Source organism: Diceros bicornis, chromosome 8 (assembly GCF_020826845.1).
Source record: "Diceros bicornis minor isolate mBicDic1 chromosome 8, mDicBic1.mat.cur, whole genome shotgun sequence".
Classification (NCBI taxonomy): domain Eukaryota; kingdom Metazoa; phylum Chordata; class Mammalia; order Perissodactyla; family Rhinocerotidae; genus Diceros; species Diceros bicornis.
In genome coordinates this window covers 420205-445976 of record NC_080747.1, presented here as the reverse complement: position 1 = coordinate 445976, position 25772 = coordinate 420205, and the positions used below count along the sequence as shown (strand labels likewise).

General features: G+C 61.6%; 1 protein-coding gene across 2 annotated transcripts; it reads right to left on the bottom strand.

Annotated features, from left to right (window-relative positions):
* Positions 1-1505: 1505 nt before the first annotated feature.
* Positions 1506-15887, bottom strand: FGFRL1 (fibroblast growth factor receptor like 1). 2 transcript variants are annotated; one of them, XM_058546511.1, is made up of 7 exons: positions 15633-15887; positions 14989-15083; positions 5154-5426; positions 3829-3909; positions 3461-3745; positions 2967-3320; positions 1506-2784 (listed from the first exon to the last, which is right to left on the bottom strand). In XM_058546511.1, exons 2-7 carry the CDS (start codon positions 15065-15067, stop codon positions 2336-2338), a joined length of 1521 nt encoding a protein of 506 aa, XP_058402494.1. In that variant the 5' UTR covers positions 15068-15083; positions 15633-15887; the 3' UTR covers positions 1506-2335. The 2 variants fall into 2 exon arrangements, with proteins under 2 accessions (XP_058402494.1, XP_058402495.1); XM_058546512.1 differs by lacking the exon at positions 5154-5426 and having other exon boundaries at positions 15633-15886.
* Between the last annotated feature and the right edge of the window lie 9885 nt (positions 15888-25772).

Below are 25772 nucleotides of genomic sequence, written 5' to 3'. Positions count from 1 at the left end.
CTCGGACTGAACCCCAGCCAGGTGTCGCCTTGCAGCTTGTCCTATCTGGGAACATCTGTTCGGTCACAAGCTGTGGGCTGCCTACAGCCCCACTGCTGCTCCTGGTCACTGCTGCAGGGCGTCCCACCGCCAGCCAAGGCCTCAGTCTCCCATGGCGTCCACCGTAAGTGGCCTCTGTCACTTGGAGGCTGCTGGCCCTGCTCCAAGCCTGGTCACTGCCCATGGAGTCAGGACCACCCCAGGGGGCTTCCCTCGGGGCTAGCCCTGTCCCTCTGGGGACAGGAGTGGAGTCCACCCTGGGAGGCCAGAGGATGAGGGGATATCAAGGACGGGGACCCCATCCTGCTCTGCATGGGCATCCCCAAGGAGGGGGCAGGGAGTGGGGCCCAGCCCTGGGGACCAGAGGAGCGGGATGGGACCCAGACCCGCCCTCAGCTGGGGGGCACCACCCCAGTGGGAGGGGTCGGAGGAGAAGGCCCAGGCCTCACCTTGGGGGCCCACTCTTAAGAGGACCAGCAGCACCCGGAAAGGACTGGATGCCTGGCCTGCAGGGTCAAGCAGAGCCTGCCCTTGTTTCCTGGAGCTCTGAGGAGCAGGGCCGGCCGGGCAGCGCCCTGGACACTGGCAAGGCCGTGCCCCTTCCGCCGGACCACCTGAGGCTCAGCGATACGACGAGCCTCACGCCAGCGGCTGTGCTAGAATCGCACGCGTTATCTCAGTGCTTTTCTTAAGAGGCTTCAGAACCCCTGGGCCAGAGGCAACCTGACACTTGTGCGCCAGCTGAGCGAGTTGTAAGCCTCAGTTTCCCCATCTGGAGAGCGAGCCCATTGTTGCACAACACAGGGGCAGCTGGTAGACCCTTCCAACAGGGCCCTTCAGGCAGCAGGCGCCTGGATGGAGGCGACAGCGAGGCCCCAGCCCTCCCAGGCCAGCCCACCCCCCCACCAAGGCCACCCAACTGTCCCCCGAGCACAGGATGGAGCAGCACAGCCCTGCTCTGAGGGCCACAGGGGCTGTGACAGGACAACGAGGGGACACTCACTGGGCCAGGGTGCAGGACTCTGGCTAGCCAGGGAGGCGCGTGAAGCCGTGTGGGGCAGTGCTGCAGACTCGGCTGCCCGAGTCCCGTTCGGAGGCACTGATGAGGCCCCCGGGACGCCTGGTCTCAGCCCCAGAACCACAGGCCCAGCGACGAGACTCCTGAGAGCCTTCACTCTTGGAGAGTGTTTGCACGTGTGTGTGGGCGCGCGTGCCTCATACGCAGGCACACATGCATGTACACACACACCTGCACACACCTGTACATGGACACAGGCCCACGCACACACATGCACGCACCTGTATACAGACACGGGCACGCACACAGCTGTACATGGACACGGGCCCCTGCACACACGCACACACCTATACATGGACACGGGCACACACACACACGTGCACACACCTGTACACAGACACGGGCACACATACACGCACACGCACAGATGCAGACACAGGCAGAAAGATCAGTTTAGAGGAAAAGGATGCACGTTTTCTTGTTTAACAAAATAAATTAAATATACGAAGCTTCAGCTCAAACTCTATAAACTTACAGAGGTCTGTGGCCACCACAGGCAGTGGAGTGAAGGGTGCCCGGCCCCAAGCTGGACATCCAGCATGGCCACGAGGCCAGGTCGGTCTCTGCAGCCCAGCCCTCATCATTATTAATATTATTATCTTAATTTCTTAAATATAAATATCAAGGGCCCCTTCTCTCTGGCAGTGGGAGGCTGGGTGAGGCGGGATTCACCCCTCCCTAGGCTCCAGCCTCTCAGGACTGGGCCTGGAACTGCTATGCCCGACCCCCCGGCCCAGGTGGACTCCTGGACACCCAAGACAGGTGGTGGCAAAAATAGCCGCCTGCCTGCCGAGGCCTGGGCAGGGACACAGGCAGGCAGGCACAGGGCAGGGGTCGGGGTTTTTGGTTTGCAAAGCCAGGGTGCCTCTCAGATCTCCTGCCAGGCCAGGGGTGGCCATGGCCCCCATGAAATTCTCCTCACCAGGGCCAAGGCCTTCCTTCATCTACTAGCCCATTGCTACATGCGCACTGCAAAGTTACAAACACAGACCTTCCCTAAGGTGCTCGGCCTGAGTGTGTCAGTGTGTGTTTATGTCTGCAGGTGTCAGTGTGTGTGTGTGTGTGTGCACGCGCGCCTCACACATGGCGCCCAGGGTGCTGGCCATGCCTCTCGCCTGTGTCCATCCCCCTCCGTGGCCCTCTGCCCCGCCTGCCTCCACATGCCCACCCTGTGGCACCGCAGCTCGAGTGAGCTGGCACCCCGAGAGGCAGCACTGTCTAGCACTGGTAGTGGATGTGCTGGTGCTGGTGGACCTTGCCCTCCACGTGCGAGTGTGTGTGTGAGTGCGTGTGCGTGTGCGTGTGCACGTCCGTGTAGAGTTTGGGGTAGAGCTTGGGGCCAGCAGCTGAGCCTGGGCCCAGCAGGTGCTGAGCAGCCACTGGGGGCCCAAGCTCGTCACACAGCCCCATGCCAGGGGTGGTGCCCAGGGCGGCCGGTGCAGACAGGTCCTTGTCCCCGCCGCGGTCTCGGACGGGTGCAGGCGGGCGGTGTGCAGGCACAAGAGGGGCGGGTGTGGGTGCGCACGGCTTCTTCTTGGCCTGGCAGAGCCACAGGAGCACGGTGCCCAGGATGAAGACAGCGCCGGCCGGGATGCCGATGACCACTGGCCACGGGAGGCTGGTGGACGAGGACGAGGGGGCCATGGGTGGCCCCGGCGGCTTTGGGTCTGCAGGAAAGACCAAGGAAGGAGGTGGGGAGGGGAACATCACCACAGGGCCCAGGAGTGCCTGCACAAGGCTGGCCCATGACACAGGTGAGCCCCCGGGCAGTACCCTGCCGGACGGGGGCGCTCTTGTCCGTGTGGGCCAGGCGGGGGTGGGGAGTAGGGGGTGGAGCAGGCCCACCCACCCGGCAGCACGGTGAGGAAGGCACTGCGGAAGCTGTAGCCCATGGTGTTGGCTCCCAGACAGATGTACATGCCCGCGTCGTCCTGCCGCGCGCGGGTGATGAGCAGCTTGTTGAGGTAGGAGCCGTCGGGCCTCGACCACACGTCACCCGTGGGCAGCACCACGAACTTCTGGCCGCCCACGTCAATGGTGGAGTTGTAGCGGCCCTCAGCGCCATACTCCACACGCTTCAGCCACTGGATCACCGGCTTCACGTCGCTGCGCACTTTGCACTGGAAGGATGTCGTGCCCCCGAAGTCCACCGTTGTGTTCACGGGGTGCGTGCCTGTGAGCACGGGCTTGGAGCGCGTCCGCTCTGCACAGGGACACAGCGTGTGGGCGCCGACCCCGGGCACCCGCCAGCTCCCGGCCCCCGGCCCGCACTCACAGATCACGTCCACCTTGTAGGTGGTGTTGATGGTGCCCGCCAGCTCCCGGCCCCCGGCCCGCACTCACGGATCACGTCCACCTTGTAGGTGGCGTTGATGGCGCCTGCAGAGTTGGACACGCGGCAGGTATATCTGCCACTGTCCTCGGGGCGCAGGTTCTTCAGGCTCAGCGTCCACTTCTTCCTCCTGTGCTCGCTGGCCTCTGGGCGAGTCAGGGCCTGGTCGTCCTTCATCCACGTGATGTCGGGCCGCGGGTGCCCGCTGGCCACGCACTTGAGCCGCACAGAGCTGCCCACGGGCCGTGCAATCACCCTGCGCCGCATCTTGGAGGGCTGCGTGAAGCGGGGCCGCGCTGCAGGAGCACAGAGGTCAGCGGGCGCCGGGAAGGCTGGCCCCACCTGCACCCAAGGAGGACGGTGACAGCCGCACGCTCACCCCACTGCTTGCCGGCCGGGTCCTCCTGGCCCCCCGAGGGGCCATCACGCCCTGGGCTCTCCCTCCCCGGGCTGGTGTCATCTGCAGAGGGGAGGGCGCATCGTGTGACAGGGGCCCCAGCAACCCCCACTGGGCCTCAGCATGGCCCCCAGCCCCCCAACGCAGACCCCAGGCTGGTTCCCAGGCCCCAGCCGCGGGCCCAACTGGGAAAGCTCTAGAAAGCAAGCAGGAGGCCATAGGCGCACACCCACATCGCAGAATCCTAGAGACAGCTGGGCAGGAGCGGCCGCCTGCCCGGCCCACTCCCTGGGTGCAGGTGACCCCGACAGGCGTGGGTGGGACCAGAGAGCTAGCCCCCCCACCCCGGCTCCGAGGGGTCTGCAGGGCTGGGGAGGAGGGGGCCGGGCCCAGCCGGCAGCTGCGGTAACCCTAGCCCACATCAAGGGGCCGAGGGGTTGGTGAGCTGACACGGCTCGCATACCGCCTGGTCATCCTCCCCTTTGAAATGACGGTGGGGGGACACCCGCAGTATTCCCATTCCACAGCCCAGAGAAGGCCCGAGGGGCCCGACTGGGGGTGGGGCATGCTGAGGAATGCCCCCTCCCCATGACAGCCGCTGCCTCCACCGAGCCCAGGATCATAGCCAGGCTGTCTCAGGCCCTCACCCTGGGACACAGTTGGGGAGGGGGGCAGGTCAGGCTCCTTTGTGAGATGGGCCCACATGGCTGCCAAGGAGCCTGCCCCCTGCCCCGAGGGACCCACGCCCAGGAGACCCACCCCAAGGGACCCAGGAGACTCCTCCCCGCAGGACCCACACCCGGCAGCCCGTGGGGGAGGGCCGGGCGCCAGCGCCTGGTACTAGCAAGCGGAGGGCGTGTCGCTGGGGACACCGCCCAGTCCCCAAGCCCCGGCCCCAGAGGCAGAAGAGAACAGAAGGCTCTTAGCTTCCCGGCGGCCCCTCTGAACTCGGAAACCTGAGCCTCAAAGTCATGGCCGACGCCAAGGCTGCCAGCCTGCCCAGGCTGCCCTTCAGTGGGACCACCACCTTGGGCACCCCCCATAACCACTCCCGCTGCCCTCCAGCCAGCCCTGGCCCCCAGGGCAGCAGAACCTTTGGGGAGGAAGACCTGGGAGGAAGGACCCCCGAGGCGGGGCTGAGGAGGGGGAGGGCACAGGCTGGGGTGGTGATGGAGGTCAAGTGGGTGGGTGGGTGGGAAAGTTTCAACCGCCCCCCCGACCTCCCCGGGGCCGTGTTGTCTCAGGGCACACATGGCAAGGCCCAGCCCTGCCCCAGCCCCCGCTGCCCTGGCACGGCCATCACTGACCCATCACAATGAGGGTGTAGTTGACGCTGAGGCTGCCGAAGCCATTGGTGGCCTTGCACACGTAGGCGCCCGCGTCCTCCCGCTCCACCTCCTTCACCTTCAGCCCCTGGGGCAGCACGCGGAAGCGACTCCAGCCACCATGGATTGTGCGGCCGTCTTTGGTCCACATGGTCAGTGGCGGCGGGTCCCCCTCCACGGGGCACTGCAGGCGCACAGTGCGGCCAAGCCGGGCCACCTGCCGCGGGACCACCTTGTCCGCCATCCTTGGGGGGCCTGAGGGCAGGTCAGAGGGCTTGGTCAGGGAGGAAGGGACTGGCAGGTGGTCAGGAGCGGAGGCAGGTGTGGGTGTTGGGAGCCCAGGGGATGGGGCTGTCCCCACCCAGGACTCCACCCAGACACACTTGCCCAGCAAAGGCAGCAGGGGCCTGCAGCACAGCGCCCTCCTCCCAGACAACAGTGGCCAGCGTTCACCCAGGGCCCACTGCATGCCAGGCCCATGTCCTCTGAACACCCACTGTGCGCCAGGCTCCAGCCCACACCCCCGAACCCCCACTGTGTGCCAGGGTCCGGCCCATACCCCCTGAGCACCCACTGTGCGCCAGGCTCCGGCCCACACCCCCTGAGCACCCACTCCAGGCCAGGAGAGCCAGCATGCCGCGTCCTGGCCGGGAGGAGGTGCCAGGAGGCAGTGGCTGCTCTGAGACGCTATCGCTATGGGGCCTGAAGGCGGCATGTGTTTTTAATAATCAGCTGGTGTTTCTTCAACATGCGATTTACGTTGCTGGCCTTTGCAACCAGGGCCCGGCGTGCTTCTGTGGGGTCTCCAGACTCCCGTGGCAGCTTTTCGTTTGTCATCTCCCATCTCCCAGGGCCCCTCACAGAGCAGGAGCCCTCACCGCCTCCATCTGGGGCACTGGGGGAGGGACGGTACCCTTTGGATGGAGGCAAATGACAGCCCAGGTGGTGAGGGGGTCCCGAGTCCAGCAACGTCACCCCAGCCCTGCTGGGGGGACTGGGGTGTCAGGGACACAGGAACACGGGCACCTTCCCTCTATGACCACAAACAAAAAGGACAGGGTCTGGGGATCACGGGGGCCTCCTCCCAGTCCCCATCTGCTCCTAGCCATGCCTGCCCGCACACCCCACTCTGCAAAGCCCACCCATGAAGATGCAGCCACGCCCTAGCCTTTCGGGGATCTCTCTTCTGCACCCGCATCCTGGCTCTACTCCCACCCCCACCGTGTGGCTCCTAGACAGTGCTCCACGGGCCCTGGCTGTCCCTTGCCCCCAGCCAGCTCCCTCCTCTCCAGCCCCCCGGGTCCCCCTGGAAGGCACAAGAAGAGCAGAGGCAGGAGTGGGCTGAGACCCAACTCTCCTCAATTACTCAACTGTCTGCAGGGACCCCCAGGCACCCACCCAGCTCGCAGTGGGAGGGTCTGCAGACCCACAGACAAATGGGCCTCCTGAGGCCCCCCCCCCCCGTGCGTCCAGGGTCCCTGCTCACTCCCAGGCAGACCCCGTCCGCCACCTGTCACTGCCTGAAATTCCACTATTCACAGGGCCTCCCAGGCTGCAGGACAAAGAGGGCGCCCCCCAGCCCTCTTTGTCCAGTGCCCTGGGCCTCCCTCCCGGGCTGACACCTGGGCACAAGCCCCCCCCCCCACAAGCACACAGACATGGCCACACATGGACACATGCAACTGCCCAGGAAGTCCGGGGGGAGGACGGTGCCTGGACCGAGGGGCAGCATCCCTCCCTGCTTGGGGCTGGTCCAACACCTGCCCCCGAGGGAGCCTGCCTCAGCGGCAGAGAAAGGATGGCCTGACCTGCGGGGGCCACTGCCAGCCCCACCCCCACCCCAGGCAGGAAGTTTGAGGAGCCGGGGCATCTACTGGGCGGCAGGGATGCCCCCTCGGTCACTGCAGGGAGGAAGGACAGAGCCAAGTGACTGCCAGACGGGCCGGAAGCGCGGCCTCGAGGGCCAGCCTGCGAACAGCGCTGGGGGACAGGCCGGCGGCGGCTGGAGCCAGCCTTATCCTAAAGCAAACAGCCCCTCCTCCCGCTGTGGCCAGCCCCCCCGACCCCCACCCCCACCTGGGCTCCGCTGGACCCGACACCAGGCCAGGCCCTTGGGCCCTGGCCCCTGCAGAGACCCCTGCAGGCTCACGGGCGGGAGGCCTGGCCCCCCCAGATTCCTGGGAATTCTGGCCGCCAGCACGACTGCCACAGTTCTATATTTAGCCTGGGAAACACAAGCCCCATTGTTCCACCTGGACAAGGGTCCAACCCACTCAGCCGTGGGGAAACTGAGGCAAGGCTAAGGCCCTCGGGCACCTGAAGGGCATGGGGGGGCAGCCGTCACCGCCCGGCCTAGGAGGAAAGCCTGAGGGCTCCAGGGCAGGGCCTGAGGGGCCCTGACAGCACCACCTTGGCCTCCTCCAGGGTCCTACCACACGGCCTCAGCCCCTCCCCGTGAGCACCTCCTCCAGGAAACCCCCTGACCCTGCACACACCCTAAACTACAGGACGAGGAAGTTTGGGGCACGGGTCGAATGCAGACGGCCACCCTCCCTACCCTCCACTCCTCTCCCAGCCATGAAAACACAGCCAGGAACGGGGGTGCCAGGAGGGGCCCGGGTGCAGCAACCCGGAGGGCCCCACACGCCCAGCCTACACAGCCAGGCTTCCCAGCTGCCACCCGGAGCTCAGGTGTCACACATAGACTGTCACACTGTCCCCCCAGACCCACTCGCTGTCCCCAGACTGTCCCCCAGACCCACTCGCTGTCCCCACTGTCTCCCAGACCCACTTGCTGTCCCCACTGTCCCCCAGACCCCCTCGCTGTCCCCATACACTGTCTAGCAGACCCCCTTGCTGTCCCCACTGTCCCCCAGACCCACTCGCTGTCCCCAGACACTGTCCCCAGACCCACTCGCTGTCCTCATGTCTCCCAGACCCCCTTGCTGTCCCCACTGTCCCCCAGACCCACTTGCTGTCCCCACTGTCCCCAGACCCACTTGCTGTCCCCAGACACTGTCCCCAGACCCACTCGCTGTCCCCAGACACTGTCCCCAGACCCACTCGCTGTCCCCAGACACTGTCCCCAGACCCACTCGCTGTCCCCAGACACTGTCCCCAGACCCACTCGCTGTCCCCCATCCCCCAGACCCCCTTGCTGTCCCCACTGTCTCCCAGACCCACTCGCTGTCCCCAGACACTGTCCCCAGACCCACTCACTGTCCCCACTGTCCCCCAGATCCACTCGCTGTGTCCACTGTCCCCCAGACCCACTCGCTGTCCCCACTGTCCCCCAGACCCACTTGCTGTCCCCACATCCCCCAGACCCACTCACTGTCCCCACTGTCCCCCAGACCCACACACTGCCCCCCAAATGCGTACTCTGCCCCCAGGCGCACATACACCCCCCCAACAGTGGATGCAGACCCCCCTCTCCAGGACACAACCCACCTGAGCACCCTGGCCCCACCTGGCCCAGGGCACCATTTCCCAGCTGCAGTGAAACAAGGGGCGGATGCCCCTCCATCTCTGTGGGCCCCGGGAGGGCCGAGGCAGGCAGGGGCACTGGGATTGATGGACAGGGGACACACCAGGGAGGGATGGGACAGATGCCCACCCCCAGGCAGTCTTCACAGGCTCTCAGGGAGCACTCTAAAGTCCCACACCCCACACCTAGCTGACCCCACAGCCTCTGCACTGGCTATCCTCACCTGGTGCACCTTCCCCACACCCCCTCCTTGTGCCCTCCCCCAGGGACTCCAACGCCCTTTTCAGGGTGGCCTGCCCTGGCCGCACCATCCACCGCACTGAGCGCTCCTCTGTTCCTGGTCTGTCAGGGGTTTGTCCTGAATCAGCCTCCGCCTCTCCCCACTCCCTAGGGGCTCAGTGGGCCCTAACCTGCAGACCGCAAGCTCCCTCTGCGAGGGGCTGGACCAGGCACCGCCATGTGGTGGGGTCCCATATGCCAGAGCCCAGCAAGGGCCGCAGAGCCATCCAGCGGTCTCAGACCTCCCCAGCTGGTGAGGCCTGCTCCCTGCAGCCGTAGACACAGGTGGGAGTGAGGGTGTGCAGGAAACACCTGGCCAGCTCACCAGGGCCGGCTCCGTCCCCAGCAAGCCCTGCAAAGCCCCAGAAATTTCTAGCCTGGAAGGAATTCTCTGGCAGGGGGGTGGGTGGGCATCAGGCTAACTACAATGGGACTGGCTGTGGGGGGAGGGCGGCTCGCCAGGAGCCACCAACCTGCTGAGCCCCCACCCCCAGAGGAGCTAAGTGGCCTGGTGGGGGTGCTCAAAGGGCCCTGGCCAGAGGGCAGGGAGGGGAGGCAGGTCCAGCCTGGCAGGTGGGGCAGGTGGGCACTCTCTGGGAGACGGGACCTGTGGTATTTCCCCAGGGTGAGAGGAACCCTGCACAGGGCGGGGAGCTGGGAAGGCCCAGACACAGGGGCCCCGGGGCCAGCATCCTCCCTAAAAGGCGAGCCCTGGGGGGAAGGCAGGGACGCCTCCAGGAGAGGGCACAGGTGACGACCACCACAGGGCTGCCATGAGGGGCAACGCCAAGCAGCTCAGGCACACTCACACAAGTGCACACGCACACAGGTGCACACACACACATGCACACACACGTGCACAAGCACACAGGTGCACACGCGCACACAGGCTCCTGGTCGCCAGCCTGCCCAGGGCGGCCCCCAGGGGCAGGACCCATGGGATCTGCGGTGGAACTGGTAGGGCCCGCAGGACAGGTGGTTGCCCCAGAAACCAGGCTGTTCCGGGCGCGGCCAAGGGACAGCCTGACCCACCAAGCAAGCCAGCTGGCTGGAGCGTCCAGGCTGCCCGCTGCCCAGCAGTGGCACCAGGAGAATCGGCGGGCTGGGGGGCCCTCCAGGCCTGTTCTCTTCCCTCAGGTGCACCTTTAGCGGACCCCCAGCTCAGGGCTCCTCCTCCCGGCCACCTCCAGGGCACACACGGGGGCACAGAGCGTCACCCTGACGGTGCCACTGCCCTGGGGGCAGCCCCACATAAACCAACAGGTGATGGTGGCTGGGGCGGCAGGCACCCAGACCCCCCGCCACAGTACCCATCCGGAAGGTTCCGCGGGGCACCTGGGCGGCCCCATCCCATCTCCAGATCTCACTAGGTCCACTGGACTCCAAGCCGACCCCTCCCCCACCCTGCCCACACCTGCCCCCCAGGGCAGGCCTAGAACGCAGGTCCTCCCCCACGGCCTCCCCAAAGGGGCCCAGCCCTACCCCAGCTGTCAGGGAACCAAGAAGGCCCTTGTCCACCGGGGCCTCCCTCTCATGCCGCGGGGTCCAGACCACCCAAGGGGCCTGCCCCCCATGGGCCTGAACCTGCACCCTCATCACCTTGGAAAAGTGACAAGGACATTTCTTGAGCCCGGAACCCCTGCGCCAGAGGTCGGGCGTTTGGGCAAAATCAATGCTCTGTCCGCTGTGGGGGTTCTCGCACTGGACAGCCCAACCCACCCAGCAGCCTAGGCACGCCGGACACCCCCAGGCCAGAGAGCCCCCTGATCCCACCCACACCTGCTCGACCACAGCCCACAGCCCACGGCCCACGCAGGCTTCTGGAGGACAGGCTTGAGGGTGTGAGGCCTGGGCAAGCCAGCCGCCCAGGCTGGGCACTCCCCAGATCCCTAGAGGCCTCAGGGTGGGCTGCCCAGCCCTCAAGGGGCACATGGCCTTTCGACCTGGGCTCCCTGAGCCCCACAGTCCCCTCTGGGAACTGGGCAGGCTGCTGCAGGAGCGCAGAGGCAGCCCTACAGCCACCAGCTGGTGGCCCTGGGCAAGGAGCATGCTCTCTGCAGGCCCGGCTCTCCAGGGCTCAGCACCGTGGGAGCCAGAGGGGTCACTGCCCAGCGGGTCTGCGACCAGGGTGGGCACAGCCCCTCCTCCCTGCCTGCAGGCCCAGGCCCATCGTTCACTCCTCAGCCCCTGGACAGCACGCAGCTTGTGTAAATCTCATGGGATAAACTCACCCGGCAGGAAGAAAAGCCATTGTGTTTCCTGCCAAGATGGGAAGCGCTGAGTTTCAGCAGCCCTGAGGCCGGAGTCCCCTCCCTGCCACAGCGGCCTCCAGTGCTCCAGGGACAGCTCCCGGAAGCCCCCAGCCCGTGCTGGTTCCCCCAGGGGGCTGGTCTGTGTGGGATGAGGGGTGCAGGGCCTCTAGGCCTTGCCCTCAGCCACTCAGTGGGGGCACGGGGGGTGGAGGCCCCCAACTCCTCACTGGAGGCAGGAAGATGAGCTGCACTGCCCAGGAGGAAAAGCCCCCCAGCACGCCCCCAGCCCCTCCTCCCTGCACCCTCTCGGCCCAGCCAGCCTGTCCCCATTCACAGCCCCCAGTCCAGCTACACCGAGGCACCTGTGGCCCCTGGATGTTCACCCCGGCCAAGGTGAGCTGCCCACACCGTTCCCCCACCTGGAGGCCTTTCCTCTCCTCTCCTTCCAGGCCGGCCCTGACCTGGCCTGAGATGCCCACGCCTCTCCCCACACCCCAACTCCACCTCCCGCCAGCTTCCTTGGGCTGTGGACCCCCAGCTGCAGCCCCACCCTGAAGCAGCACAGGACAGCTGCTCCTCGGGCCCCGAGAGCAACCAGGCTGGGCACTCTGGGGCTTGACCACGAGGACCCACTGACCCCCACCAGGAAGAGCGGATAGCAGGTAGGGTGGGGTGGCAGGGGAAGTGGCCTAGGCATGCCTGCCCTCCATGTGCTGACTCTGCCCACCGAGGCTGTCGCCTGGACACACCAGGGATGCAGTCACCAGGCGAGGCACAGACGAGGGCAAAGGAGGCCGCCATGGACAGCCGCACAGCATAGTCGGCCAGCAGCGAGGGCCCTGGCCTGCAGGGCCACAGCCCGCCTCCCCCAGCACCGTCAGCAGGGCCTGAGCCCGGCCCAGGCAAGCTGGAGGCTGAGGCCACTGTGGGGGGAAAAACCAACATCTCCCTCGTGAGGGCCGTGGCGCTGGGCGGGAGGCACCAGGCGGGAGCGAGGCCCATTGATTCCCGCACAATGGAGAAGGAGCCTGCGGTCGGGGTTTCCAGGCCCAGCCAAAGGCGACTTTGTTCACGGCTCCCTCCACCCCCCAGACGGACAGTGATTTATTTTCCCTTCCAGGAGTGGGGCCCCAGACATAAATGGGGCGGCTGGCCCACATCCCCACCTCACAGGCCCTGAGCCCGGCTCCCGCATGTCCATCCCTGGCCCCAGCCGCACACTGGCCAGCCACTGCCTGGAGGGACCTAGTGGGGAGAGAGGCCCCCTGCAGCCTGGCCCGAGACACACACACCAGCAGACCCTTCCCAACACAGCCCCGATGGCAGGTCGCCCGAGACTGGGCCATCCTGCAGAGTAGGACACGGCCGGCCGGCACCCAGCCCCCGGGCTCAGCACTCAGTTCGCTCAGGACCCACCAGCTGGGTCCAGAGGACGGGGGATGACCTCAAGGCCGCTCAGAGACTGACCAATTGCGCCATCCTTGGAGAAGTCCAGATGTGGCACTTCTCAGAAAACCCCGAAACAGCTTCTTCCAAAGTTATTTGTGAAAAAGGTATTTCACCCTGAACCTCTCTAATTCCCACTGCGAGAAATAAAATGGAAATGGAGAAAGCCAAATTCTATCTTTTTTTAAGTTAAAAAAAAAAAAAAACAGTTTAAGACAAACCCATCAAGATTGTGAAACTTGGGGAAAAGGGGAACTTTAAAAATATGATCTGAGTCTCGAGATGTGCCGATTCCAGAAATTGTGACACCACGGGGAAAACAGCTTTCAAAAACAGCCCACACTCGCCGGGTGCTGGTTTGCTGCCTAAGGAAGGTCCATGCTCGGCCCGCTCACCCGCGAGGTGGGTGGCGCCAGCACTGGCTTCGGCCTCAAGTCCAGGCCTGGAGGAGAAGCCGGCATAGCCAGGAGGACGGCCCCCCAAAACCACAGAGGCCCTCCCCACTACCGCCAGGGCCTAGCTGCATAGAGCCAGGGTCGGGCAGGGGCCGGACACCAGGTGCAGTCCCAAGGCCGCAGCCAAGGGGGACAGAGCAGGGGGTGGCCCCTCGGCACCAAGGCAGGCTCTGCCGCCCACTGTCACCCACTGCCCATTGCCATGCGCCACTCCGCCTCGGGCTCCAGCCAATGACCGGGCCAGGACAGCGGCCTCCAGAGCCTCCCTGGCCAAGTGGCCAGAGGACAGGCAGGTGCGGGATGGGGGAGTCCAAGCAGATAAAAGGGAAATCAGAGTCCAGGCTGCCGGCCGCTGGGCGGAGGGGCCTTGCTGGGCATGACCTGAGTGCCTGCAGTGCCCAGGACACTGCCCGGCCCAGCCATGCCTGGGTAGCTACCACCCTCAAGCCAGCCGGCCAGTGCCCGGCCAGGCGGGCGGGGGGGGTACCATGGCAGGAGGCCCACCTGGGCCGCCGCCCGCCACCCAACGCCCAAACATGGCCATATAAGGCCAGGTTGGGCTTGGTACGCCCGCAGGGCGGCGGGGGAGGGGTACGAAGCGTCAGAGGACTGGTGGACAGGGCAGGGACGATCCTGAGTGGTCAATACACTGAAAGGCCGGCCTGGCCACAGGTCCCGCCTAACCGAGGGGACGTCAGCACAAAACATGGCGGGCAGGAGTCCTTGGACACGCATCAGCCATCACCCCAGCCGAGGATGCCCCTCACGGGGCTGGCGTGGGGACAGGGGTCCCTCGGGAGGCACCCCAGGCCTGCCCACTGGGACGTCAAGTGTGTGAGCGCGCCCAGGCCCTGGCGTGGTACATGGCAAGAGACACAGTGTGCAGCCTGAAGTAGGTGGTCCTCAGGGTTTGGCTTGAGACAGGCCCCCACTCCCAGCCTGTGCAGTGACCCCATGAGCTGAGGACTCAGCCCTGCGGCCCCTACCTTCACCTTCCTAGGGACGGGCAGGCCCAGGGCACAGGGCTGGGTCATAAGTCCCAGACACCAAGAATGTTCCCATTGTCCCCACACTCCACCTTGGCCACCGTGGGGGTCTCTGCAGGTTCCCAGGGGCATAATTGGGTCCACTGTGGCCAAAGAGCCCACCCCTAAGAATCTACAGGGTGACCAGCTGCTCTCGACTGCAGGTACGTGTGTGGATGTGTGTGAGTGTGTCCTGAGGGGGACTGGGGCCAGAGCCCACCCTGCCAGCAAGCGTGGGGCCCCACAGATGAGCTGGTGGTGCTCTGAGGGTAAAGGAGGGACCCTGTGGGTGAGGGTGGACCCAGAGGATGAGCTAGGGGTGCCCCATAGATGTAGAGGAACTCTGTGGGTGGGCGGAGGTGCCCCATGGGTGAGGAGGGACCCTGTGGGTGAGCTGGGGTGCCCCATGGGTAAGGGGGGACTGTGGGTAAGCTGTGGGTGCCTAGCAGGTGAGCTGGGGTGCCACGTGGGTGAGTGTGGGGACCTAAGGGTGAGCTGAGGGTAAGTGTGGGCCCCTACAGGTGAGCTGGGGGGAGCCTGTGAGTGCGAAGGGCCCAAGGGTGAGCTGGGGTGCCCCATGGTGAGAAGGGACTCTGCGGGTGAGCTGTGGGTGCCCAGTGGGTGAGATGGGGTGCCACGTGGTGAGTGTGGGGACCTAAGGGTGAGCTGAGAGTGACTGTGGGCTCCCGCGGGTGAGCGCCGTGGGTGAGGGGTGCCCCGTGGGTGAGGGGGCCCGGAAAGCGCGGAGCCAGCAGGGGCGGGGCGCAGGCACGCGCCCAGGCGGGCAGTGTGTCAGGGTTCAGGGTTCAGGGCCGGGAGGGAAAGGGGCGGCGCTGGCGGAGCCGGGGCGCCGGGCTGGGCGCCAGGACTCACCTCGGGCGGCGGCGGCCGGAGGGAGGGCCCCCAGCAGCAGCGGCGGCAGCAGCAGCAGCAACGCGGGGCTCGGCGTCATCTCGGCCTGTCCGGACCTGAGGGTATTGGGCGGCCGGTCACTGGCGCGCGGGTGGGGGTCGCCACCCTCCAGCCAAGGGCCCCGGAGCCGCCAGCACCCCAGTCCCGGGCCGCGGGGATCGGTCGGGCCGGCCCGCCCTCCCTGCGCGCGCTCGGGGCGGAGGAAGCGGCGGCGGGGAGACCCGTGGGTATCAAAGGCAGACAAAGGGTTTACACTAATTACCGGACTCCCCCGCCGCCCCCCCTCTCCAAACACCGTCTGGATTCCTGGCGCTTGTAGCTCGGGCCCTGCCCGCGGGACACACAACACCGGCGGCCCCGCAGATAATCGCCTGCGCCATTAGCGGACAAATTTGCGCTGGGGGGGGGGCCCACGTGGGGTGCAGGGGGGGCGGGGCGCGGGGAGGACCACGGGCCGGGCAGGAGCGGCGGCGGCGCGTGCCGTGCCCGGAGGCCCCTCGCAGGGGATCGAGGACCTGGACCCTGCCCGCCCATGCCTCGGACCCGGGACCCGGGCCCTCTCAGTCGGTCCCCCGGGGGGCACGGGCGCGCGCGGAGGGGCTCACCTCGGCGGGGCTCGCGGGCGGCGGGGCTCAGGGCCGGGCCCGCGGGGCGCGCGACGCGGTCATCGCCACCCCGGGCGCTGCACCCCGCCGGCCCGCGCCCCCGGGCCCGGCCTCGGGACGGGGCGGCGCTACCTGGGCGCGGGCGGCTGGGGCCGGGGCGGGGGCCGGGGCCGGGGGCCGGGGGCGCAGGGTGGCGGGGCTGGGGCCGGGGTCCGGAGGCCGGGACCGGGGTCCCGGGGCGGCGGGGCGAGGGGCCCGGGGCGCCGCGCCGCGAGGCGTCCTTCCCTGCGGGGCTTTGTCAACTCTCCCGGAGCGAGCGCCGAGCCCGCCGCGCGCCCCGCCCCGACACAACTTCCCGCCAATCGGCGCGCCGCGGCCCGGCCCGGCCCGCCCCGCGCCCCGCCCCGAGCCCGAACTTTCCGCCAATCCGTGCACGCCAGCCCCGCCCGCCGAGCTCGGGGCCTTAACCCTCGCGGCGCGGGCGGCCCGCGGGCGGGTGGCTCCCCGGGGCACCGCCCCGCCCCAGCCCCGGACCCGCCCATTCGGCCCCGACCCGCCCCCACCCTCCGGACCTCGCCCCCACCCCGGGCCCCGCGCACCGCCAGGTGCCTGGCGCCCACCCCCGACCTGCACCCATCCGCGCCCCCGTCAGAGGCCCCAGCCTCAGGGCACCCCTAGAGCTGGCCCTGGTGGAGCCCACGGCCGCCTGACCTCTGACCAGCCCCGACCCCAGCTGGGCCGTCTCCCAGTGGACCAGGACCGGCGAACGGGATGCACGGCCGCGGGGCGCTTCCGGGCCTTGAGGGCCGCGCCCCGGAGAGCCGTTGGGAGCAGAGGGGAGATCAAGACCCCGCTCCTGCCCCAAGCGGCTCTGGGAGGGGGCAAGTCTCCGGTGATGGGGGCACAGAGGTCCTGCTCGCGTGCCCCAGCTTACCTGGTGCCCTTGGCCGAGGGCAGTTATGGTTCCACTGCCCACCTGGAGACTTCCTGCCCCTCACCTGCTAGTGATGGTAAGACTGGGACATGAACAATAATGCAGAATGATGCTATAGCATCCTTTCATCCTGATGACCAGGCAGGTGTCTTATGTCACCTGGTGCAGAGGAAGAAATGCAGGCACAGAGAAGGCAGGAACTGACCCAAGGTTTCCCAGCCTGCACCTGGCAGGTCCAGGACTGAAAGTGTGCTCTCCAGAGTCCAGCTCTCCCGAAGGCCTTTCTCCACACTGCCCTACCTGTCCTTTTCCTGCTCAGCACCCTGCACACACTGGCTCCCGCCCCCCAGTTCCATCCCTCAGGGCTGTCTGACACCGCCCTGCCCTCTCCTCAGGCCTCAAGACTGGGCCAAGCTCCCCACTTGAGTGAGAATCATCATGTGAAAACACAACCATGATCCTGCTCTGGCTCCCCAGTGCCCCCTACACAAACCCCATGACCCTTGAGGCCCTGGATGCCTGGATCCTGTCCACTCCCCCCATTGTGGCCAAATTACAGCTCCCCCGACCCCCATGCAGCACCCTCTGGACCTTTGCCCAGGCTCTTCCCTCTGGAACCCTGCCTGGAACAGCCTCTCTCCTCTCAGGAGCCCGCTCTTCCAGGAAGCCTTCCAGGGAAGACTGGAACTGGAGAGGCCTTGCAAGCCAGTGTCCCCAGGGCAGAGGAGACCTGGGTGAGGGGGTGCCAGCCTTCAGGGTTTGGGGCCCATCGAGGCCCAGGCTGCCCACCCTTCCAAGCCAATGAGAAGGCGGGTTCCCAAATCCTGCCCCTAGGCCATGGTGGGCACCTTGTGGATGGTACAGGTGTGCCCAGCCCACCCGGGTCCTGCTGCACCCTGGGTGAAGGCCCCGAGGACCGACCTGAGTAGCCCTCCGGCACTTGGAGTCAGGCCCCGCAGGCGCCGAGGGTGCCAGGAGAGCCGTCCAGGGCCCACCTGAGGACGTGGGGCTGGCACTCGGGTCACAGACAGGTGCCTCTGGACAAAAGGAGCAGGTGGGTGGAGAGGTGCCCTGGCTAGTGCCAAGGCAGCCCAGGCCAGCCGGCAGGTTCGTGAGGAGACGCCTCCCACAGGTGTGCGGCTGCCAGAGGCAGGTGTGTGGAAAGGTGGCTCTGAAAGGGGCATGTCAGAAACAGGAAGTGGGCCCAGCAGCGCGTGTGGAGATGAGGTGGGCGGTGCGCGGCCCCAGGTGGGGCTGGCAGTCCAGGCAGGTGGGTGGGGAGGCGTGGCCTGCACGGAGGTGTGAGCAGGAAGGGGCGCGCCCTGGCTCCAGCCCCAGATTGCTGCCCAGGCGCCCACCGCCGCCAGCCGCTTCCCTGCGCGGGGACGCGCTGCCCCCTGCCGGAGGCACGGGGCTTGGGGACCCAGGAGCCCGGCCCCATCCTGGCTGCGCCGGCTCCGAGCCCCTCTGGACTGAGACGCCACGCTCCCCATGCGGGCGCCGGGTCAGCCTGAGCGCCCAGCCGAGGCCGCCTCCTCCAGGAAGCCCTCCAACCAGCGGGCCCCCAGGCCCCCTCATGACAATCGGGTCAGAATACAGAACCAGTTCAAATCCTGCCCCTTTTAAACTGAGACCGAGGGCAATTAGCTAATCTCTCAGTCTCAGTCCACCCATCTGCAATCCGATCCCACAGAACTATCATGGAGATCGCAAGAGCTTCTGTCTGCCACCCGTCTGGCACAGGTAAGCCCCGGGAAGTATTAATCTGCTCTTCATACGATCATCCTTCAACCGGGAGAGGTTGAGCCCTGGCTCTGCACGAGGCTGTCTGAGGGGCTGGAGATGTGGGGTTCAGCGAGTGTGTTGGGGGGCCTGGAGCTGGTGGATTGAATGAAGAACATGCAGATGACGACCTGATGAATGAAGCGCAAAAGCCATCCACACGGGTCGGCAGGTAGATGAGCCCCCACTTCGGGGAAGTGACACCCATGGGGTCGTTTTGGTTGAAGGTGCAGTTTCCAAACACGCACACAGAGGAAGCAGAGTCACAAGATTTATTACTTACAGATCCCAGAACAGAGGGGACAGGGGGCAATGAGCCGGGGGAAGGGCAGTCCTCCATCCCAGGTGACCAGCCAGCAGGAGACAGAGAGCAGGAGAGCAAGCACTGACCACTTACAAGGTGTCTGGGGTGGAGGTCACTAACTTTTTGAGAGCTGAACTCTGAGTGGTCATTTTAAAAGGTGCCCCAGGAAAAACGAAGGGGGACTTGGGGCAGGCATCCTAAGCTCAAGTCCTTCTCTAAACATCCAGACTTGGTGTGAGCAGGTTATCATACTCTGAAATGCCAAGGCAGCGACTCTGAATGGCTGTTTTCTCATCACAGCAAGGACGTGGCCCCAGCCCTCACAGAGATGGCACCTTAGTAGCAGGTGTAGGGACTGACGAGAAATGCTGGGCAGGGAATCAAAACTGGCTGATGCACACACTTCTGCTCCTGCTCCAGATGAAGTAACAGGGACCAGATTTACACACACTCACCTGAAACAGGAAAAAAAAAAAAAAAACAGAGACTAATATATGTGAAAAACGGTACCCAAGACACTGGGCAGCACACAACGAAGGACAGAGATCCCTGAGAGAAGGGAAACAAATGAGGGGAGCCCTACGACTGTCCATGCTCCCTGCCTGGAGGGAGCTTCCAGGGTGTGGTACAGGGAGCCAGGACCCAGGCAGAGCCCCAAGGCCTCCCTCAGTTGAGGGGACACACGGGGGAGTCCCGGGAGGCCAAGGCGGCTAGAGTCCGCGAGGCAGAGTCCTAGGGAGGAGAGAGCTGAGCAGAGAGGGAAGCCCTGAGATCCGCAGAGGGTCCTCCTCAAGGCTTCACCGAATACAGATGGATACAAATGTGAGAAGAAACCACCCCCAGCTGGGAGGGTGAGGGCCCACACGGGGCGGGAAGACTGCCCGTGTCTGAGAGCCAGAGTCAAGAACCTCGTAATTCAAGGGACATTGGTTAGAGTAGAGAGAAGGGTCTCGCCTCAGTAGCAGGGAAAAATCAACCCTAGACTAAGTGTAGCACTGGTCCTGCCCAGCAAAGCTTAAAAGAAGACCCAAAAGGGTCACACAGTTTCCAGGTAATTTAACTGCATCCCAGAAACAAATGCAAGAATATTTCTAGGAATACAAAACTCTCCAGCACCCAACAGGGTAGAATACACAATGTTTGACATCTGACCAAAAATTATTGGGCATGAAAAGGAGTAGGAAATTATAACCCACACTGAGGGGGAAAAATCAACCAAAACTAACACAGAAATGACAAAGATGACAATTAGTAGATGAGAACATCACACACACTTACTGTGACTATATTTCATATGTTCAAGATGCTACAGGAAAGACTGAATATGTTAAGTAAAGACATGGACTATTTTTTTAAAGCCTCAAATTGAATTTCTAAGATGGAAATTACAATTTCTGAGATAAAGAATACATTAAATGGGATTAATAGAACATTGCAAAAGAAAAGATCAGTGAACCAAGACACAGCAATAGAAACTGCCCAAATCAGAGAGAAAAATGACTGAAAACCATGAATGAAGCAGCAGTGATTGTGGACCGACTTTAAGTGGTGAAATACAGTGGAATTGGAGCCCCTGAAGGAAAGGAGACAGGGGTGGAAAAGAAAAAAATACTTTAAGAAAAATGGCCAGAATTTTTCCAAATGTAATGAAAAGCATAAACCCACAGTTCCCAAAAGCTCAACAAAACTTAAGCGCAAGAAACATGAACAAAACTACACCAAGGCACATCCGGCATTTTCAAAAATGCTGAAAACCAGTTATAAAGAGAATAGCTTAAAAGCATCCAGAGTAAAAAAAAATTTGTATACAGAAACAAAGAAAAGAATGTTTTGTTGATGTCTTGTTGAATGAAAACAATGCAAGCAAAAAGACAGGGGAGCAGTATCCTTAAAATACTGAGAAAAGAAAACCTGTCATCCTGTATTCTTTTCTAGCAAAAATCGCTTGGGAAAAAAAGTGAAATAAGGACTTTTTCAGACATAAGCAGCAGCAAGAATTAGTCAGCAGCAGATCTATACTACAAGAAATGCTACAGGACGCCCTCTGAGCAGAAGGAAGATGGCACCAGATGGACACACGAAATGAAGAGCGCCAGAAACGGTAACTACGTGAGCAACTGTAAGCAATGTTTTTCTTATTATTTAAATCTCTTTAAAAGATAGTCAACTGTTTAAAGGAACAATCACAACAATGTACTGTGAGGTTTATATCATTTGAAAAAGTAAAGTGTGTGACCCATGAACAGAAAGGCTGGGAGGTCCTCTTACTACATGTGAGATGTGATGACACCACCTGACAGACATTCACAAGTGAAAGATGCACAGTGTAAATCCCAAAGCAACCACTAAAATAGCTGAACCAAGAATTACAGCTAATAAGGCAACAAAGGAGACAGATGAAATACATTAAAAAAAATAATATTCCAAAAGAAAGCAGAAAAAGAGGAGAAAAGAACAGATGAGACAAACAAAAGAGAAACAGCAAGATAGTAGATTTAAACCCAACTATATCAATAATCACACTAAATGTAAATGATCTAAACATCCCAATTAAAAGGCAGAGGTTACCAAATTGGGAATAAAAGCAAGATTCAACTATGTGCTGCCTTCAAATATAGACATAAATAGATTAAAAGTAAAAGATGGGAAAAGATAGACTGTGCTGATGACACAAATCAGAAGTCAGCTGGGGTGGCTGTGTTAATATCAGGCAAAGTAGATTTCAGAGCAAGAATAACACCAGGGATGAAGAGAGGCATTTCACAATAACAAACTGGTAAAACCATCAGAAGCACTTAATGACCGTAAATGTGCATGCACCTAACAATAGATAATGAAAATCCATGAAGCAAAACCTGAATAGGAGAAATGGGCAGACCTACAGTTTGAGGCTTCAATACTCCTCTCCCAATATTTGATTCAACAAGTGGACAGAAAACCATTAGGAATATAGAAGACTTGAACAACACTATCAACTAACCTGGCCCAATTGATATTTATAGAACACTCCAACATTTTCTGGGCCACAAGTCTCAATATATTTAAAATAATTCAAGTCATGCAAAGACTGTTATCTGACCACACTGGAATTATACTAGAAATCATTAACAAAAAGATAACTGGAAAATCCTCAAATATTTGCAAACCAAATAATCCACTTCTTAATTTCCCATGTGTCGAAGAAGAAATCAAAAGGAAAATTAAAAATTATTTTGAACTGAATGGAAATGAAAAGACAACATATCAACAGCTGTGGGATGCAGTCAAAGGGGTACTTAGAGAGAAATATATAGCACTAAACACTATGTCAGAGAAGACAGGTCTCAAATCAGCGACCGCTGCTTCCATCCAAAGAAACTAGAAAAAACGAGAACAGTGAAACCCAGAGTGAGCAGAAGAAGGGAAATAGTAAAGGTCATGCTAGAAATCAACGAGAGAGAAAACAGAAAAACAGCAGAGAAAATGCATGGAACCAAAGCTGGTTCTTTGAGAAGATCAATAAAATCAATAAATCTCTTTCAGATGGATCTGGAGAAAAAGAGAGAAGATACAAATTATGGATATTAGGAATCAGAGAGGCGACATTACTACGGATTCTACACACATTAAAAGAATAATGGGAAATGTTAGGAATAACTTTATGCCAATAAATTTGACACCTTAGAAGAAATGGAAAAATTCATTGAAAAATAAGAACTAGCAAAGTTCCCTCTAGAAGGAATAAATAACCTGCATATACCTATTAACTTGAATTTTTAGTTAAAAACCTTCCCACAGATGGCTTCACTGAGAAATTCCACAATACACGTGAGGAGGAAGTCAAGCCACATCACAGGAGCACTGCAGGGAAGGGAGGGGGCTCCGACTCCACGGGGAAGCCAGCACTCCTGTGATGCCAGCACAGAATGGCAAGAAGGGAAGCTGCAGGACAATATCTGGCACCAACACAGCTGCAAAACATTTGTAATTTTAGTTATCAAATCCAACAATATAGAGGAAGGATAACCATCACGATCAAGTGGGGTTTATCCCAGGGATGCAAAGTTGGGTTAACATCTGAAGATCAATCAATGTAACTTACCATATTAACAGAAGGAAAAACCATCTGATTATCTCAACAGACGCAGAAAAAGCACTGGACAGAATCCAACACCCATTCTGATTTTTAAAAAAACAACTCCCAGGGGCTGGCCCGGTGGTGTAGCGGTTAAGTTCAAGTGCTCCGCTTCAGCGGCCCGGGGTTCGCAGGTTCCGATCCTAGGCGTGGACCTGCGCCACTGTCAACCATGCTACGGAGGCGTCCCACATACAAAATAGAGGAAGACTAGCACGAATGTTAGTCTCACCAAAAAAATATATAAAACAACTCTCAGCAAACTAGGCATGGAGAAGGACATTCCCAACTTGATAAAGGCACCTACAGAAACATTGCAGCGAACACCACGCTTCACCGTTAAAGACTAACGCTTCCCCTGAGACCAGAACCAGCCACGGGGTTGCTCTTACACCACTCTTCAATGCCGTGCTGGAGGTTCCAGCCAGTTCAGATTAGAAAGAAATAAGTAAAATGTGTTGATTTGTAAATGACATGATCATCTATGTAGAGAATTCTATGGAATATACAAGAAAAAAGCCACTAGAACCAATAATATTAGGGCACTTGGCACGTGGCGAGATGTGAGATCAATATATACAAGTCACCCCAGGAGGGCGTGCGGCCAATGGAACTTCCATACGCCGCTGGCGACCTGTACGACCACACAGCCACTTGGAAAACAGTCCAGCGGGTTCGTAGGAGCCGAGCACACGTCTCCTCTCGCCCTGCGATGCGGCCCTCCCACCCCTGTGTTCACCTGACAGAAAGGAAGGCGTGGACACAGATGTTCACAGCAGCCTTCTTTGTGATGACCCTGAACAGGAGGCCACCCAGACGCCCACCAACAAGCGAGAGGGCAAACGCCAGCTCTACATCCGTGCAGTGGGGCCGGCTGGCAATGAGAGGGTGAACTACAGACACTGGAAACAACACACACGTGTCTCAAAACAATCATGCTGACAAAAGAAGCCAGCGAAGGGCGCGTACTGCGTGAGGCATTTGTGCAACACTCCCGGAAGCCCACCTGATCTGTGGCGACAGAAAGCAGCTCTGTGGCTGCCCGGGACAGTGGGACCCGGGGGTGGGCCCGAGACGCCCTTTGGGGGTGACGGAAATGTTCACTCTCTAGACTGTGGTCACGCTTTCACGGATGTAACGTGTCAACACTCATCAAACTGTATGCTTTAAATTGTGCCATTTATTGTGTCAATTATACCTCAATAAACATGTTTTTTTAAAAAGACAAACCAGGTGGATGTGCTAGAAAGACAGAGGAGAGGCCTCCGTGGAGGGGGCCGGGAAGGCCGCTGACGTGACAGGCACCTCAGCCGCATAGACTCTCTTTCAGTGTTTGCTGAGTGAATACACAAACATCTGAGTAGGGGTGTAAACCACTGTAGGCTGTTTAATGCACAAATGACCTCCTTTCTGCTTCACCTTCTCCCCCGTGACCTGCTGTTCCAACTCGAGAACCTCACCGGAGCTTCTCCCTCGGCAGAGCGCAGGGCTCTGCTCTGGACCCACTCTCTCCTTCCTCTTCGAGGTGCAACTGGTGACTCTCGGTCACAGACTGTAGGGCGGGCAGCCCCTCTGAGGGGTGAGCTCAGAAGAGCCAGTCCCCTTCCGGGGGCTAGCTGTCCCCACGGAGACTCACTGGGTGTGGGTGACACTGGTCCTGCTTCATGGCTGGCTGTCACAGGACAACGGCCAGAGCTCCTGGGAGGGGCCACTGGACAGGACCGAGGCCAAGCAGAGCCCTGCCAGCTCCAGGGCTGACCAGCACTCCCTCCGAGACGGGGCCCCGGTCCCCTGCAGATGCACATCCCTGAACCCCTGAGAGGATTCTCACTCAAGGCCAGCGTAAGACTCTGTCAGGCCAGGCAGTCCTGACCAGGGCTGATGGGTAGACAAGCCTCCCCAGTGGATAAGCTGAGCCCACCAGTGCCATTGGCCCAGGGGGTTCCCTGTCGGGTTTCTCTCCCAGGGGCGGTGGTCTGGGCAGGGAGCAGGAGCCGAGGCAATACTGGCACCTGCAGCCCCCTCCCGCATGGCTCCTAACGCACAACCTCACCTGGTGGGATGGCAGCTGTACAAGCTGGCACCAGGGCCAGGAGAAGGGCTCAGCAGGGCACGGAGGGCAGGCAATGGGCCTTTGGCCACCTCGGGCTGCTCAGTGGGGCTGTCTGAAGCCGCCTCGGCGAGAAGGGCCACTCAGACCATCCTGTGGGCAGCCCCTCTCCTGTGCCAGCCCAGGTGGGGCCCCGCAACCAGGAGGCTGCAGGGAGAATTTCTGACCTGGTGTCGGGGTGCTTGGGCTGCACCCTAGAAGGGCAGGTCAGGTGTCATCCTCTGTGGTGACATCTAGGCAGGGAGGCGGGGTGCATGCACCCTGACAGCTGCACCCAGGGTCTCTCAGCCTGGGGGGGTGCACTCATGAGGCTCCATCATGCCAAGGGCTGGACTCCATCCATACCCCCCACTGCCCAAGCTGACCCAGTGCCCACCCTGGGCTGCAGGTGAAGGCCCCAGGCTCAAGACGGCCCTCCTCCTCTGCCCTCACTCAGCCTTCCCCCACAGTCCCACTGCTGCCCCCTCCCTGCACTGGGCCTGGGTCACGCCCAGGTATGTGGCGGCATCTGGCTCCTCTGCCTTTGGCTTCTGCTCGGGTTTGCTCTGTGCACAACCTGGAAGAAGTCCGAGGCCGGGGTCAAAGGTCTCAGGCCTGTGGGGCAGCCCTCTCTTCCTCCTGAAGACCTGGGAGGGGTAATGCCCCCTCCCCGCTGCCCCAGCCCCTGCACGAGGCTCCCTTGGGCTTTCCCTGACCCAGCCCTGCAACCAGTCCCTGCCCTGAAACTCTCTCCACTGGGGCGCGTGTCCTCCCCGCCAGGCCCTGACCGGTGGGGCCATCAGCACTAGAAGTGGCCCCAGAACACAGACCCTCCACACGGGGTTCTGGCATCAGGAGGCTCACAGATCCGAGGGGCCCTGGGCTGACTTTGCTTGTGGGCAACAGCACTGTGGTTA

Coding starts and splice junctions, on each gene's coding strand:
- FGFRL1 (XM_058546511.1), bottom strand. CDS start 15,067: ATGACGCCGAGCCCCGCGTTGCTGCTGCTGCTGCCGCCGCTGCTGCTG. Junction 5,427..14,988: donor TCCGGCCGCCGCCGCCCGAG/GTGAGTCCTGGC, acceptor ACCTGCCCTCAG/GCCCCCCAAGGATGGCGGAC. Junction 3,746..3,828: donor CCCGGCCGGCAAGCAGTGGG/GTGAGCGTGCGG, acceptor GTGCTCCTGCAG/CGCGGCCCCGCTTCACGCAG.